We start from the raw sequence: 17,001 nt of genomic DNA, 5'->3' as shown, positions 1-17,001 counted from the left end.
TTTTTGAAAATTTGAAAACAATTCACTTCTTTCTTTCATTAAGTAAATCCATGTCATTCTTAGACAATCATCAATAAAGGAGACAAAATACTTGTACCCATTATAAGACTCTATTTTGACTAGACTCTAAACATCTGAATGAACCAAAAAAATAGGACTCAACATACGACTCTCAACTCTTGGACTGAAGGACACACGACGATGTTTCCCAAACTGACATGACTCACATTGCAAAACTGGCAAATGACTCAATGACGGGACCAAAATCTTGAGAGCCTTGAGAGATGGATGTCCCATTCGGCAATGCCATTGTAGAGGAGAGTGAAGTCTGAAGAGCAATTGAAGATCCACCATCGTCAAGATAATAAAATCCACCAACTTCATGCCCCCCACCAATCTTCTTCCCCGTCTTGAGATCCTGAAAAACACAAGTGGAAGGAAAGAAGGTAACAGAATAGTTAAGAGCTTTGGTTATTTTACTAGCAGACATAAGATTGAATGGAAACTTAGGTACATATAAAACAGATGATAAGGGCACAGAAGCCATGTCAACATTACCAACACCACAGATGGGAGATGAGGATCCATTGGCAAGTGTAACAGTTTGTGATGTGGAGGTTTCAGAAGGAGAAGAGAACACACCTGGAGTCCCGGTCATATGATCTAAGGCTCCAGAGTCAATAATTCAGGGAGGGGTTTTAGATGACATGCAAGCAATACCTGATTGGGCAAGTGTGGCAGTGGAATGCTGTGAAGTAGTTTGAAGGAACCCTTCATACTCATCACGCGGTACACTCACCATCTCCCTCCCAGAAGTAGATGTAGATGTGGGAGGAGTTCGGTCTGCCTGTTTATTGTCACTGATATCAACCTCACCGGCTACAGCATGATTAGCCCATTTAGAGGGAGGGCCATGTAGGTCATAACAGAAATTCACTGTGTGTCCTTCCCTACCACAATGAGTACACTTCCTTGTAGAGTTATTCTTCCCTTTGTCACGGCCTCCTCGGGGAGCATGACCTCCCCCTCTTGTACTATGTCCACCTCCTCTAGCTGTCACAAGTGCTGATCTATCAGACTGTGTGGAGTTCTCAGTCTGTCCCAAAGAAATTCTATGAAGCCTTAAGAAAACTTCCTCAAGTGTAGGAAGAGAAGAGCCCCCTAATATTTGGGCTCTAACTGATTCATACTCCGACTTCAGCCCCACTAAAAATCTTGTAACATCTAGTTGTTCCCTTTGCTGTTGTTGAACCTTAATATCTAAAGTGAGGGGATGATAGACATTGAGTTCATTCCTTATAATCTTCATGTAGGCATAGTACTCTTCTAGTGTTTTGATTCCTTGTTGTAAATCAAAGTAATCCTAATAAAGCTGATATACTCTTGTTGTATTATCTTGTCCAGAATATAGCTTCTTAGCATGCTCCCATATATCCTTAGCTGTATCAAGGAACATGAAGTTGGCACTAATTTTGGGCTCCATACTATTCCACAACCATGATTTGAGCATCTTCTTGTTCCCAATCATCAAACCCTGGAGAGTCAGCCGGTGGCTTCTCATCTTTTACATGCTTCACTTTCCTCTTTGCCTTGAGAAAAACTTCCACAGATTTAGCCCATGGAACGTAGTTTTCCCCATTCAGTTTAATTGAGGTCATCTGTACCCCTAGGTAGTCGGGGGAAACCACCACACTAGGCTTCTGATCATTGTACCCATCTCCTATTGTTGCCATTGTACTCTTTCACAGTTGCCTCTAACCTGACTTCTCAACTACAAGCTGACTGATGTTATTCACAGTTTGATATTTTAGCACCTATTGCAACCCCTAAACACAATAGTGAGAGCCCACGCCTTGTTCTTATTCACACTACTGCTGACTTCACAAACCCACGAACCACATAAGCATCAATTTAGCACTCACTAGTCACATGTAGGCCCTCTTACAACCACTCAATAAAAGTTGTGCACCACAAGCACCATAACACAGTCAAATCTGCTACACCCAGTTCAGACTTGTTTAACACATTTAAGAGGGCATTACACAACCACAAAGAACTCGACTAGGTCACTGCATTACACCTTACACCACTCGGCCACCTGCAGCAGCCCTAACCCACTCAACCACTTACAGCAGCCCCTACACCAGTCGGCTACTGTACACAGCCCGTTCTAGGGCAACAATGAACCTAGTTCTCTAGGTTCTAATCAATACTAACTGATTCTTGAAGGGTTTCTACCCAGAAATACCAGCAACACAAAAGGACTAGATAACCAACCTTCCTTTGAGAGTATGAACCAACCATTCACTATGGAAATCACTTTTCTTGATGAAGAAGATTATGCACAGTAGAGAGAAACGAGCTGTGATGTCTCAGACCTAGGGTGAACCAGTTCTCTCCATTAACTAACCAGAAACGAAGAAGAAGGTGTCACGAACACAGCTGAGATGCTTTACAAACTGAAGCAGATCAGGAACCTCGCTCTGATACCATGTTTCGAATGCAGCTACAGTAACCCGAACCAGGAGAGAAGGAAGAAGAAGATGAAGAAGAAGAAAAGAGAAAGAGAGAACAGGAGGGTTTAGTCAAAACTGATTAATTCACTATTCATTTGACCCCCTAATGTATATTAGGTTCTAATAACATTTACAAAGACTAAATTGCCCTTACTTAAGTGTGGGGCAGAGTATCTCTAATAAAACTGCCACATAAGCAAGGTACTTAACAAACATGAGATGACTAAACTACCCCTATTCGGCTCACTTTAACACCCTTGATGAATGACAGAAAATCTAGGAGAGGTATAACAGGAATTGGTAGAGGTATAACAGAAGACTGAAAACAAGTACATTCGGCATTACCTTCTCTCTTTCTCTTTCCATTCTCTTTTCTTCCTCTTCTTTCTTCTTCCGAGCACGTTCTCTGAATGTATGAAAAATCATATATAAGAATAACAACAATAACATCAAGGAAGTATGAAATAAAATTAAACTAGTGGTATAAGCAATATACAACTATCTTTTTTTTTAATCAATAGCAATGTACAAGTTTCATGAACCAAACATAAAGGCAATGGTGAAAGTAGATAAAGTGAACCAACAAAAACAAAAAGGTCAAGAACAAGGAGAAAGAATCTAAGAATAACTACACATGATGCACTGAAATAAAAATTGAATCTGGAATAAATTTCAAATGAATTTCACTAATAGAGAAAGAGGAGAAAAGGCAAAGCATGCAGCTTTCCCCTGTAGACAAAAAGAACAACCTGTACAAGAAACACAAAGTATAAACATTCATGAGATGGTGCATAAAACAAAAGCAAAAGTTCTACATAAAACCCTCTAGAACCGCCAACTCTTTTCCTGAAATTTCAAATGTAGGGCATTGAACAAACAAAGACAAGGCACAAAAAACATAAGGCCTCTAACTTTTAATGGCTGAGATCTCCAAGGAAAATTGTTTCCCATTCCAAAAGCATTCACAAACAGAAAAAGGAGAGATGCAGCAACAAGATGCCACTTTATTGGGCTAAGATTTTCAGAGATCCAACATGGAACAGATCAAAAAGGTTTCCAGGACTTATCAATTAAATCATGATGGGAATACATGTGCTGTCATACTCTCTTTGAGAAGGGAAAACGAATGAGTCGATACATAAGAAACAAATATTCAAAGTCACCACCCTGGCTAAACAAGTGATTCATTGTGAATTTCTGCTAACATAAGGAACAAGATTTTCTAGGAATAGAAGTGTTCCAGAGTAGTTTTCCAAGGGACTAAGGGAGATTCAGAAAGGGAAAAAAAGAGATTAATACTACCAGAATATATCAGTGGAAGGAGAGTGCTTTCTAGACAATAAAGTAATATGGTGAAAATAAATAAATAAATTCAACCTCCCTGTATTGGACCTCCATGATATTTTGTTTACCAAGAATTGCAAATAATGCCAACCCAGGGTGGCTAAGTGGTAATAAAATGAAACACCAGAGAAGGCATAAAGACTGTCAGAATACTACCTTAATTCTTGTGCTTTCGTCTTCATTTCCTCTGGAGTAAGAGCTGGTTTGGGAGGCTCAACTTTTTTATTGGCAGGAACCTGTTTGCACTTAAAAGCATATGAAATGGTTAATAGCTGAGAAGCTATTTTCTAAACTTATGTAAATCCAATGCACCAACAAAATGAAATTTGAGAAGCATTGTCATGTTTATGTGCCATCAGTTCTTTTATGCAAATAAGAAGAAACAGTTGTATAATAAAACTGAAGGCCTTGGGTTGAAATCACAAAAATAGCATTCTATTAACATGCCTAGGATCCAAATGAATGCAGCACTTGTTCCCAAATGGTAATCAAGATAGACAAGCAGTTCTTGAAAGCAGGGAACCCTTTTTATTTGATAAATAATCTTGATTACATGTCAAAGCTTACAAAGAAATAAAGAACAAGTACCTCAAGAACTTTACAATACCACAGTTATTGTGCATAAAAACAGCCCTAAGCTAAAGTTAAAGGAGTTTTGTGTATAAATGCTTGTGACCCTCTACGCTCTGGCTAGTCTCAGAGACAACTAGAAACATGGTTAGAAGCCAAGGAAGAGCCTTCGACAAACAATCAGAATTTTATTAGAATGTTAAAAGAATATTTTGCAAACGTTTTAAAGTCTAGAACAGTTGAGTAGAGTCAGTAGACTGGACAATCAGAACCAGATCATATACAGTTTCATCTTGATTTAAAGGGATTCTCGAATTTGGATGATATAATAATGGTTCAGACTTAAACAGAAAACAAAAAATAGAGAGAAGAGAGACCAAAAGAGAACATAGGCAGAAAAAAGCCTTGAACTCTTATCCTGTTTGGTGAAGACTGTAATTGAGTCCAGTGTTTCAAAAGCGCAAGGTGCAAAAAAAAAACGCAAAGGGATTTTTGCACCTGAGGTGCACACACGCCTTTTTGAAGCAAAGCACAAATTTAAAAAAAAAAATAACAATGCAAAGCATGTAAAAATTCAAAATAAACCAAGTATTAAAAATAGCATTAATTAAAAAATGCAAACTTTAATTTTTTGATAAATAATGCAAACTTTAATTTTAAATTAAATGTTTTTAAAAGCTTATTAGTTCAAATTAAAAGGGTAAATTTCAAATAGGTACCCTGTACTTTGGGGGAAAGAGACACTTAGGGCCTAAACTTTTAATTGCAACAGTTTAGTACGTTAAACTTTAAGAAATGTACACTTAATTTCAACTCCGTTAAAACTGACATTAAGATAAGGATAAAATTATGAAAATGCCCATGTTCAGATTCTCTTTTTCATCTTCTTCTACCTTTTGACGGAAACAATGGCAGCAAAAATTTTGGTGGGCGGTGCATTTGTATGGGTACAGAAACCTACATGAAAGCATTGCTCAATATTCATCCATCCTCGTCATCTGGAGGCTTCACTAGAGAACTCAAATGTTCTTGCTTGTTTCTGGATGCTTTTATTTAGGTGCAAACTTTATCTGCTTTGTTATTCTGTGAATTGACCTTTTCTTTGTGCCGCCACTAGATTGCATTTGAAGGTTGCAAGAGAGGAAAAATAAAAAAGGAGAATCTGAACATGGGCAATTTAGTAATTTTCACCCTAACTGTAAAACCGGCTTAACGGAGTTAGACTTAAGTGTATCTTTTTGAAAGTTCAAGATACTAAAATGTCGCACTTGAAACTTCAAACCCTTAAGTGTCACTACCTCAAAAGTACAGGATATGGGGTACCTATCTGTAATACATAAGCATACCATATAAAACATATTAAAGCACTCAACAATCCAAACATGTCATACTACTTTCAATCTCTTTATTTCTTTCCCAATCACATTATTTCAAATAGCTAATATAATGTTAAGGATCTTTCATTCTTGATTCTACAAGCCACATTTGTGCCAAGCCCCTTAAGGCAAGCCCAAACAAGTCCATGTTAGGGTCTTAAATTCTTAATCTGTACAAAAAAAATGGCTTTATAATTTTAATTATGGTTCTGTCTTTTAAGAAATGTCTTGTATTAAAAAGAACGAATGAACAACATTAGCAAAAGGAGGTTGTATGGATTAAGAATTTAAGACCCTAATATGGACTTGTTTGGGCTTGCCTCAAAGGGCTTGGTCAAGGTCTGAGGATGGAGCCCCTGACCCAGTCACTATGCTTCAAAAAGCGCAAAATTTAACCAAGGCACACGCTTGAGCTGAGGCACAAGGTGCACCAAGCACACATCTAGGCGTATTAGGCACGTGCCTTCTCAAAGGGGCTGTATCTTGGCCTAGGCAAGGCACAGACCTTGAAATGTACCCTGCTTGTGTGCCTAGGCACACCTTTTAAATCCTTGATTGAGTCCCCACCTAGAGGCATGTGATATGTAGAGTATAAAATAGAGAGAATTACAAATCCACCCCTACTTAAGTTACAAAAGGGGTCAAACAAGAGAACCCTTATTTAAAGATGAAAAATGTCCAAACTCCAAAATGCTCATATCCACACACGCCAAACTAATCATAAACTCTAACAGAATAAGCATACAATCACATATTTAACTCATTGAACTGGTTAACCTAAAAGGACTAACCACTTCAACCCAAGCAATCAAAAGAGACTGACAGAGAAATAGGGAGTCTTCCTACTTGCCACATGGCAAGAGAGAATAACGTTACTAGCAGCCATCACTTCCTGAGTAATCATTGTCACCATGCTTTGCCATCACCGTAATTTTATCTTTCCTTTTTTCCTTTGAATTGCAATTGTCATTGCGACAATGCACATATATTTTATAGTTTATAGGGTATTCACTTCAAATAAATATTCACAAATATAGAAATTTCAAACAAGTAGATCCATTCTTTTGCTCCTAAGTTTGCCAATTATCCAAAGAAAACCACAAAAAAAAATGAAATTTGGATGCTTGGAGGTTTTTCTGTTCTTGAAGGCAAAATGAATGGCTTAAATCATGCATTCTCTCTTTCAATTGATATTAGGTAACTTTATAACGTAAAGTTTCCAACTTCACGTGAAATTTCCCTAAACGTTATTATGAGGTATTTCAACCAAAATATTGTCAATACTTGTCAAAATTATGAAATTCTGCAAACTCCTTCAACTGATATTTGAAGACCCCTTAAAGTGGCAAATTATGGCAAATTTCAGGAAAATTACAACCCATGATTGTCAAGAATGGGAGTATAAGAGTAGCAGTTGGGGGATGGAAAGTATAGGAGAGTAAGACAAGGTGAGGACTAGGTTGGTAGGGGAGGGGATCAGATTTATCTTGACTATAATGTGGTATTTCTCAGTGTGGGATAACAGGATCTCATGGTGTTTTTTCATTTGATTATTTCTTCACCACTGCTGCAGTGAGGTCAAGATGGACATTAGTAGGTGCATTTTCCTGTCTTTTCCGGTGTTTGTTTTGGTGGGATTGGAGGATCTGGAGCTGGGTTTGGCTTACCACAAGCTTTGTGATCTCTAAGGTTTGTGTTTTACCCTGCAGAATTGTGTTTTTTTTGTATCCTAGCCTGAGATTAGGTGTTGGCTCATCACTGAGGAACTCAATTGCTTTGTGGATGCTTTTTTTATTGGAAACAGTAACTTCATTAAGCAAATTAAGAGATATCGTGCACAACTGTCAGCCCCTGAAAAGGGTGCTAAGCCCCAAAAATCCTTATTACAATTATGCCCAGACTAGATTCTCCTTCATTGTCCCCTGTTTAGCAAAGGTATCAGCCAGTCCATTAGCTGAACTTCTAGTCCACTTGAAAGAGGCCCCAGTCTCCTTTGTTATGTTGGTGATCTCCCTTATGGCATGTCTATAAATCCAAGCTCCCAAACTTCCCGATTTCAACCAATCAATGAGCATTTTAGAGTCTCCTTCAATCTCTATTTGGTTTAGCCCCATCTGTTTGGCAAATCTCACACTTTGAAGTAAAGCCATTACCTCCACCCTCAAAGAGTCACCTACTCCTATAGGCCCTGAATACATAGCAACAATTTTACCATCTCCATCTCTGAATACTCGCCCAATTCCTGACAGCCCTGGGTTGCCTCTAGAGCTCCCATCAAAGTTTAGTTTTGTATTGTGTTGTGTTGGTGGGGACCATAGTTCCTGCACTTTAGGCCTAAAGAAAGATGTAGCTGCAATCTCTCTCCAGTTTCTGTAAATGTCCTCAGCTAAGAAATCCTTAAACAAGTCAATTGATTTCAACTAATGTATGACCCTGATGAAAATTCTTTCAACAGTTTCTTTGATGTACCAGCTCAGTTCTAGTCCTTAGAGAATGTTGAATGGTCTTCTTGATCAGATTTTTATGGCTGTCAATGGCTGTAATGGATTCTGAAAGGAATAAGAGAGAAAATAGGGAGAGAAAGAAGAGAGAAAATACATAGAATCTGATAGAACCCAGGTAGGTAATCCGCCATCGGGTCACCAGGCCCAGGCCCATGCAGGTCGTGAGGCACATGCAGCAGCAGGAGCGGCACATGCAAAGCATTGCAAGCCCCCCCTGCGATTCGTTTACAACCGCAGCCCACGTCTTAACCACCCACCTGCATAAACGTGTGGTCATGATGAGCTGATTAGGGGAAAGCCTATATAAGGCCTACAGGTAGAACTGAATGAGCAGAAAAAGCATAACCAATTTCGTTTCTCTTCTTCTTCGTCTTCTCTCTCTCTCTCTCTCTCTCTCTCTCTCTCTCTCTCTCTCTCTCGTAACTCTGTTTTTGGAGGAAGGAGCTCCCTCGAAGAAGCTTCATCACTGAGAATCCATCAACTGGTATCAGAGCCCCCAATCCGCCATGCCCACAACTCGCAACCAGTCACAAGAAGACAGGATTGGCCGGATGGAGGGTGAACTGAGAAGCATGAAGGACGCCCTCTCTGCGGTAGTATCTCAGCTCGAGTGAATGTCATCCCGGCCGAATAAGGAGGCAGACCAGGAGGGATCAAGCAGGGGTGCTCTTCAGCCGAGCAGCACTTTCAACCTCCGCAGCCCCAAACTGGTATTTTCCACGTATTCAGGTGACGATCCTTCTCCTTGGATCTATCACGCATAACGATATTTTGATTTTCATGAAATTCCGGCCGGTCAGAGAATTCAGATTGCCTCCATCCATCTTGATGGAGGGGCTAGTCTCTAGTACCAATGGTACCGCCGTTCACACCCACAGTTGTCTTGGTTAGACTTCGTGGAGGCCTTGCAAATACGGTTTGGTCCTTCCAGCTTCAAAAATTTTGACGAAGCTTTATCTAGAGTAAAACAAACTAGCTCCATTCAAGAATATCAAGTTGAATTTCGAACGGCTAGCCATGAGAGTGCATGGATGGCCGGAACATGCTCTCGCCAACTGCTTTATTGGAGGCTTGAGGGAAGACATTAGACTGGAAGTGAAAGCCCTGCAACCCCCTACTATGCTGGTTGCAGTGAACCTAGCCCGTCTGCATGAAGACAAATTGAACCGGGCTCGAAGGAACCCACGGCCGGGAATTCTCAGGCCGGCTCCCAAACCCTTGACATCTAAAACCAAGCTAACCCTGGCTCGACCAAACCCCCCGAAGGCCCCCACTGTGAGAAAACTCACCTGGGCCGAGGTGCAGGCCCGTCGGGAAAAAGGCTTATGCTACAACTGTGAGGAGAAATTTCTCTGGGACACAAGTGCAAGGCCCAGCAGATGTTCCTTCTTCAAATTATTGACAGCCCGGATGAGAATGAAGATGTGGATACCAGACCCATGGTCCCTGACAAGGCGGAAGATTCCGTCAAAGAAAACCCAGAGATCTCACTCCATGCCCTAACTGGGCTCCACTCCACTGAGACTATGAGAGTGCATGGTGTTCTTAAGGGTAGAAAAGTGTGCATCTTAATTGATAGTGGGAGTTCTCTTAACTTTATCACTTCGGACCTAGCTCGACAAATGGGCCTAGAGGTACAGGCAGTTACTCCCTTTGCTGTTAAGTCAGCTAATGGACAATACATACCTTGTGGTGGGCTATGCAAGGCGATGGGCCTAGAATTCAAGGCCATGTGTTCAGCGTGGACCTGTATCCCTTAGATTTCAGTGGGGCTAACTTAGTCTTAGGGATCCAATGGCTTAAACTCCCCGAGCCAACAATATGTGATTGGACCCTCCTGACTATGGATTTCTGGATGAATGGGAAGCAATGTCATTTAAAAGGGATTGGACCAACCGAACCAGAAGCCAACTCAGCCCGGCATGTTGTCAATTATAACAACCGACCCAGCAACCCTGGTCTATCTGGGTTCGTTGAGCGTAGGGCCCAATGTTTATTGTGACAACGGAACCCACAAAGTGATAGAAGACCCCATTTTACAACAGCTCCTAGCAGCATATCAAGATGTCTTTGGAGAACCAAACGGCCTACCACCTGTACGCACTCAAGATCACCATATTCCTATTCAGCCTAGGGCCCAACCCACCAATGTCAGGCCTTACAGATACCCACATGTTCAGCAGGATAAAATTGACAAAATAGTCACAAAATTGTTGACCAAGCAACTGATACAACCGAGCCACAGTCCCTATTCTTCTCCAGTCCTTCTCGTCAAGAAGGATGGAAGGTGGCGTTTCTGTGTTGATAATCGGGCCCTCAATAGCATCACTGTGAAGGACAAATTTCCCATTCCATTAATAGATGAGCTATTTGATGAGTTGAAGCACGCTGTTTATTTTTCCATATTGGACTTACGATCCGGCTACCATCAGATCCGGGTCCATCTAGAAGATATCCACAAAGTTGCCTTCAGAACCCATGACGGCCACTATGAATTTCTGGTCATGCCTTTTGGGTTGACTAATGCACCCTCCACTTTTCAGAGCCTCATGAATGACATCTTCCAGCCCTACTTCAGGCGCTTTATCTTGGTGTTCTTTGATGACATCTTGGTCTATAGTAGTGATTGGGCTTCTCATTTAGAACATTTGGAGCCGGCGACACCAATTATTCGCCAAGCCTTCCAAGTGCACCTTCGGCCAAACACAGATTCAGTATTTGGGGCACTTAATTTCGCGTGGGATTGTAATAACTGATCCTAAGAAAATTGTGGCAATGACACAGTGGGCCCGACCCAAGACCATCAAGAGTTTGCAGGGTTTTCTAGGTCTCACCGGCTACTACAGAAGGTTCATAAAAGGTTATGCCTCCCTAGTCGCCCCTCTCACAGCTTTGCTAAAGAAGGACGCCTTTACTGGTCAGAACAAGCGGAGGTGGCATTTGAATCCCTCAAGAAGGTAGTGGTGATGACACCACCTACCCTGGCCTTACCTGACTTTTCTAAGCCCATTTGTGGTGGAGTGTGATGCATCGGGCAGAGGAATTGGTGAAGTCTTGATGCAAGAGGGACACCCTATTGCTTATTTTAGTAAGTTCTTATCAGCCCAAGCCCAATTAAAGTCTACTTATGACAAAGAGTTGATGGCCTTGGTGCTCTCGGTGTACAAGTGGAGAGCTTATTTGTTGGGGCGAAAATTCAGTCAGGACTGATCAGAGGAGTCTCAAACATTTGATGGAACAAAGGATTCTTAACCTTGAACAACAGAAGTGGGCCAGCAAGTTAATGGGCTTTGATTTTACCATTGAATACAAACCTGGCCCATCCAATGCAGCAGCTGATGCTCTATCCAGAAGAGAAGAAATGAACTCTTTGACAGTTTACAGACCTCTCCACCCCTTGCTTGATCACATCAAGGAAACTCAACAAGATGATGAATTAAAACTGATTCGAGAACAGTTGGAATCAGGGGCAAGCCGAGTGGCAGGGTACTCCCTAGTGGGTTCAGACTTGTTCTACAAAGGGCAGATAGTGATAGCACCCAAATCGGCTTTTCATACAGATCTCTTGAAGTTGTTCCATGAGACAGCAGAGGGAGGTCATTCTGGGATGATCAGAACTTATAAGCGCATAGCAGCACACTTCTACTGGCGGGGTTGCTACAGCCCTTACCCATTCCAAATCAGGTGTGGGACGAGGTAACTATGGATTTTATCACGGGATTGCCTAAGTCTGGAGGGAAATCTGTTATACTGGTTGGTGTGGATAGATTGAGCAAGTCTGCGCACTTTTCTGCGCTTTCCCACCCCTACACGGCATCTCAAGTAGCTCAAGTCTACATTCGAGAAGTGGCTAAGCTCCATGGTACTCCAACAACTATTATCACAGATCGGGACCCAACCTTTGTGAGCCAATTCTGGGAAGAATACTTTCGGGCACAGGGTACTCACACTTACCATTCCACCAGCAACCACCCGCAGACTGACGGGCAAATAGGAAGTGGTTAACCGCTGTCTAGAGACCTACCTCAGGTGTTTCACGGGAGAAAAGCCTACCCAGTGGCTAAAATGGTTCCCATGGGCTGAATTCTGGTATAATACCACTTACCATGTTTCTACTGGGACCACCCCATTCAAGATCTTGTATGGAAGGGACCCACCCTCCGTGTTACCCTATGAGAAGGGCACATCATCAGTTGCAGAGGTTGAACAACAACTCGAAGCCAGGGACGAAGCACTTCAATCACTCAAGAACCACCTACTCAAAGCCCAGAATTACATGAAGATGCAGTATGATAAGAAACATCGCGATGTGGAGTACCAGGTGGGGGACTTGGTCTACCTGAAGCTACAACCTTACAGGCAGTCATCTCTGGCAAAACAAGCATGGCAGAAGTTCTCACCTCGCTTCTTTGGCCCCTTTCGCATCTCAGGGAGAGTGGGAGCAGTAGCTTACAAATTAGACTTGCCGAGTATTGCCCAGCTTCACCCAGTATTTCATGTCTCACTCCTCAAGCCATGTCCAACATATGCAGCCTTGGTGAAGCCACTATTACCTGAGTTTACTAGTGAAAGGCAGTTGATTGTTGAGCCCAATGTCATCTCAGATATCCGCTGGATAAAGGTTGGTCGCAAAGTGGTGAAGCAAGCCCTTATTAAGTGGACGAACCTGCCCACAGAGGATGCCGCTTGGGAAGACTTCAGTAAGTTGCAGGAGCAGTTTCCCCATCTTGACCTTGAGGCCAAGGTCATTCTTAAGGGTGGGGGAGATGATAGAACCCAGGTAGGTAATCAGCCATCGGGTCACCAGGCCCAGGCCCATGCAGGTCGTGAGGCACATGCAGCAGCAAGAACGGCACATGCAAAGCATTGCAAGCCCCCCTGCAATTCGTTTACAACCACAGGCCACGTCTTAACCACCCACCTGCATAAGCGCGTGGTCATGATGAGCTGATTAGGGGAAAGCCTATATAAGGCCTACAGGTAGAACTGAATGAGCAGAAAAAGCATAACCAATTTCATTTCTCTCTTCTTCTTCGTCTTCTCTCTCTCTCTCTCTCTCTCGTAACTCTATTTTTGGAGGAAGGAGCTCCCTCGAAGAAGCTTCTGAAGGGATGAGAGATCCATCCCATGGACGCCCAAAGATTGCGGAATAAGGGGCGAATTTCAAAAAATTTATCTCTCCCTTCAACTGGGAATCGTATTCCCTATTTAGAAAATCATATTTTCAAAGATCAATCTTGAACCATAAACTGAACCAGATCTGAACCAAAAGGAGTGGGAGAGAATTATACCTGATACGGAGAAATACTATCTCCCAATGGAGGTGTTCACGCCCAAGGAAGGATCCAAAATCTGCTCCCACTGAAGATGGCGCAGTGAAGGATGGAGCAGAATCAACAATGTTCTTCAAAAGAACTTGACCCTTCGCAAGAATCAACTGGACGGTCTGTGAGTACAGCTCCAACCAATCTTTTCCCAAAAGATTGAGATCAAGATCAAATCTTGATTGCTCCCAAGAACTAGAGATCGAACTAAAAGAATGGCAATGGCAGGAAGGAGGCGGCAGGAGAGAATTCGCAGTATGTAGGAAATCTCTCAATCTCTCTTTCTTCAAAGAGAAGAATGTTGTTGATCATGTAAAAGGCTGCCGTTTCCTTCCCCTTTTATAATCTCAAAGGGATCAGCTCCTAATCAGATTAGGAGTTGCTAATCCAAATCATATTTGGGTTAGAAGTCCCTTACTGATAAGGGATAATCCTTATCTTATCTGCAGATCAGATCAGCTATCTCCTAATATAATTAGGAGGTTTCCAGATCTAAATCTCATTTAGATCTTGGACTCTCTGAGTGGATAGGGTCTAAGCCCAATCCTTTTAGCTGACCCACTTCAGAATTCGCCCCCTTTAAATGACTGATCAAATCAGCCTATTTCGAAATGGGCTTAACGCCCATTTAAGGTTATGTACTCAAAAAGCCTTCCAAACTGCTGCCCAGTTGGGCTTCCTTGTATGGCGTGGGACCCAAGCATTGATCTACACATCAGCCACATGGGTTTAGCCCAGCCTTTGTTACAAGGCCTGGCCGAATGCACTGCTGAAGACAGTGTACCCCCTGAAACCCATCAAATGGGCTCTATGGGCCCAACACTTACACTAAGTGGTCCCTAGGCCAAGCCACCTTGTAACACCCAGGGACTGTGGGCAGATGCAAGATTAGCCCATCAGGTGTTATCCTCAATGGTCTTACACTTAACCTCTCAGCCCATAATAATCATACACTGCCCGACAAGAGAGGACCTCTCCCTCGGCTGCAAGGAACAGTGTTGCACTCTCCACTCAAATGGATCCCGGGAATTTAAACCTTCTTGCAAACATTTTAGAAACCATAATATATATACTTTTATATCTTATATAAAATATATTTTGCAAAACAAATCTCAACGATTGAAATCGGCTGCCGGCAGTCTTGGTTTCCATCAGTGAGAGTGCATCCCCGATCATTACCTTTGTCCGACAAAGGGTCTGATCCTGTCACTATGATCACCCACTCAGATGAATTCTCGGACTGTCCCAACATACCCAGGTTTTGACCCCGCCAAGGATCTCACTGATTGGTACATCAAAGATAGCCCAATCCGACACCTAGTGCAGTATCATAATCGAGTCTAGGGGTCGGGTGTAACTTTCCAGTTTTGCCCATCAATCTCCAAGGTCCAGGGCAATACTGGAAATCTGGTCCAATTCAAAGATTCAATTAATCCTACAATGTATGTGCCTAGGGTCTCACCCTGGCAGCTGAGACAGGCCACCCCAACCGACTTGGTGGCACCACAGTGTCAGCCTTGTCAGGATAGGTCTCCCAGACCGACCCACTGGCTGTGAACATTCTAAACTAACACGAGTCTCATTAAGTGTCCAGTTTAAGGGTATTACACAGAAACATACCAAGGGAACATGAATCAAATATGTATCTTTATTCATTTACAATAAACTCATAAAGTACATCATTCTGATTGAAGCTAAGGGCATACAAAACTGTCTAACAACTCCCACTTGCACTTAGGTCCAATCAGGTACTAGCCGGAGTCTCATGCTTTTCACGTGTTTCTCAAACACTTTCTGTGATAGTGGCTTTGTCAATGGGTCTGCTACATTTTCCGCTGACGCTACCTTCTGAATCAGGGCGTCCCCCCTACCAACAATCTCCCGCAGTACGTGGTACTTCCTCTCGATGTGCTTCGACTTCGAGTGGGCTCGTGGCTCCTTAGCCTGAGCAATGGTTCCATTGTTGTCACACAACAATGGGACAGATGATGTGCTGGACGGAACAACTCCCAACTCGTGAACGAACTTCTTCATCCACACAGCTTCTTTGGCAGCCTCACTTGCAGCAATGTATTCAGCCTCGGTCGTGAAGTCTGCAGTGGACCCCTGTTTGCTGCTTTTCCAACAAACAGCACATGATCCTATCGTGAAAACATATCCAAATGTAGACTTTCTATCATTTGGGTCTAACTGGAAATCGGCATCTGTAAACCCCTGGATCTGTAGTGAGCTACCGTCGAACACCAGACAAAACTCTTTTGTCCTTCGAAGGTACTTAAGTATGTTTTTCACAGCAGTCCAATGCTCCTGCCCTGGGTTGGCCTGAAATCTGCTTACTACACTCACTGCCTGAGCAATGTCAGGACGAGTGCACAGCATGGCATACATGATGCTCCCTATGGCAGAGGCATAGGGAACGTCTTTCATGCCATCAATCTCCTCAAAAGTCTTGGGAGACATCTTCTTGGAGAGAGTGACTCCGTGCCTGAAAGGAACATTTCCTTTCTTGGAGTTTCCATGCTGTATCTCTTGACTATTTTATCAATGTAAGCAGATTGGGATAATCCTATTATCCGCTTCGATCTATCTCTATAGAGTCGAAGACCCAGTATATAGGAGGCTTCTCCAAGATCTTTCATGGAGAATTGCTGTGAAAGCCATACTTTCACCGTAGTTAGCATTCCTACATCATTCCCAATGAGTAGAATGTCATCTACATATAGAACCAAGAAAGTAACCTTATCTCCACTGAACTTCCAGTAGACACAGGGTTCATCTGGATTCTGCTCGAAGTCAAACGATTTGACAGCAGAGTCAAAACGAATGTTCCAACTTCTGGAAGCTTGCTTAAGTCCATAAATGGATCTATTAAGTTTACATACCATGTTTTCCTGACCTACAGCAATGAAGCCTTGCGGCGGCTGCATATAAATATCTTCAGTAAGATCTCCATTCAGGAATGCAGTTTTGACATCCATCTGCCAAATCTCATAATCACGGTATGCTGCTACAGCTAGCAGGATCCTAATGGATTTAAGCATTGCCACAGGCGAAAAAGTTTCCTCATAATCGATGCCTTCTTTCTAAGTGTACCCTTTCGTCACTAGACGAGCCTTGAAGGTCTCAATCCTGCCATCGGGGCCCTTCTTCCTCTTGTAAATCCATTTGCAACCGATTGCTTTTACCCCGGAGGGTGGATCTACTAGAGTCTAGACTCCATTGGCCTCCATTGAGTCCATCTCTGCTCTCATGGCCTCCACCCACTTCTGGGAATCTATGTCCAACATAGCTTCCGCGTAAGTCACGGGATCCTCCTCACTAGTCAAGGTTTCCACCAGGTAACTATCCTGATCATAACCATAACGGA

The 17,001-nt window shown here is 42.5% G+C and overlaps 1 protein-coding gene across 2 annotated transcripts in view; it reads right to left on the bottom strand.

The window, feature by feature from the left end:
* LOC104586020 (ubiquitin-associated (UBA)/TS-N domain-containing protein) overlaps nucleotides 1–17,001 on the bottom strand; it is a 41,478-nt gene that overhangs the window by 14,318 nt on the left and 10,159 nt on the right. The window contains exons 5-6 of one of the 2 annotated variants that reach the window (XM_088896814.1): nucleotides 4,017–4,105; nucleotides 2,862–2,922 (exon numbers count right to left, since the gene is read on the bottom strand). In XM_088896814.1, coding sequence (XP_088752940.1) covers nucleotides 2,862–2,922; nucleotides 4,017–4,105 — 150 coding nt within the window. The remainder of the gene's footprint in view (nucleotides 1–2,861; nucleotides 2,923–4,016; nucleotides 4,106–17,001) is intronic. The other variant, XM_010243113.3, reaches the window with a different exon arrangement.

The sequence above is a fragment of the Nelumbo nucifera genome, chromosome 1 (assembly GCF_055504915.1).
Source record: "Nelumbo nucifera cultivar China Antique chromosome 1, China Antique-T2T, whole genome shotgun sequence".
NCBI lineage: Eukaryota > Viridiplantae > Streptophyta > Magnoliopsida > Proteales > Nelumbonaceae > Nelumbo > Nelumbo nucifera.
Note: the sequence above shows the minus strand (reverse complement) of the source record. Positions and strands in the feature narration are given on the sequence as shown.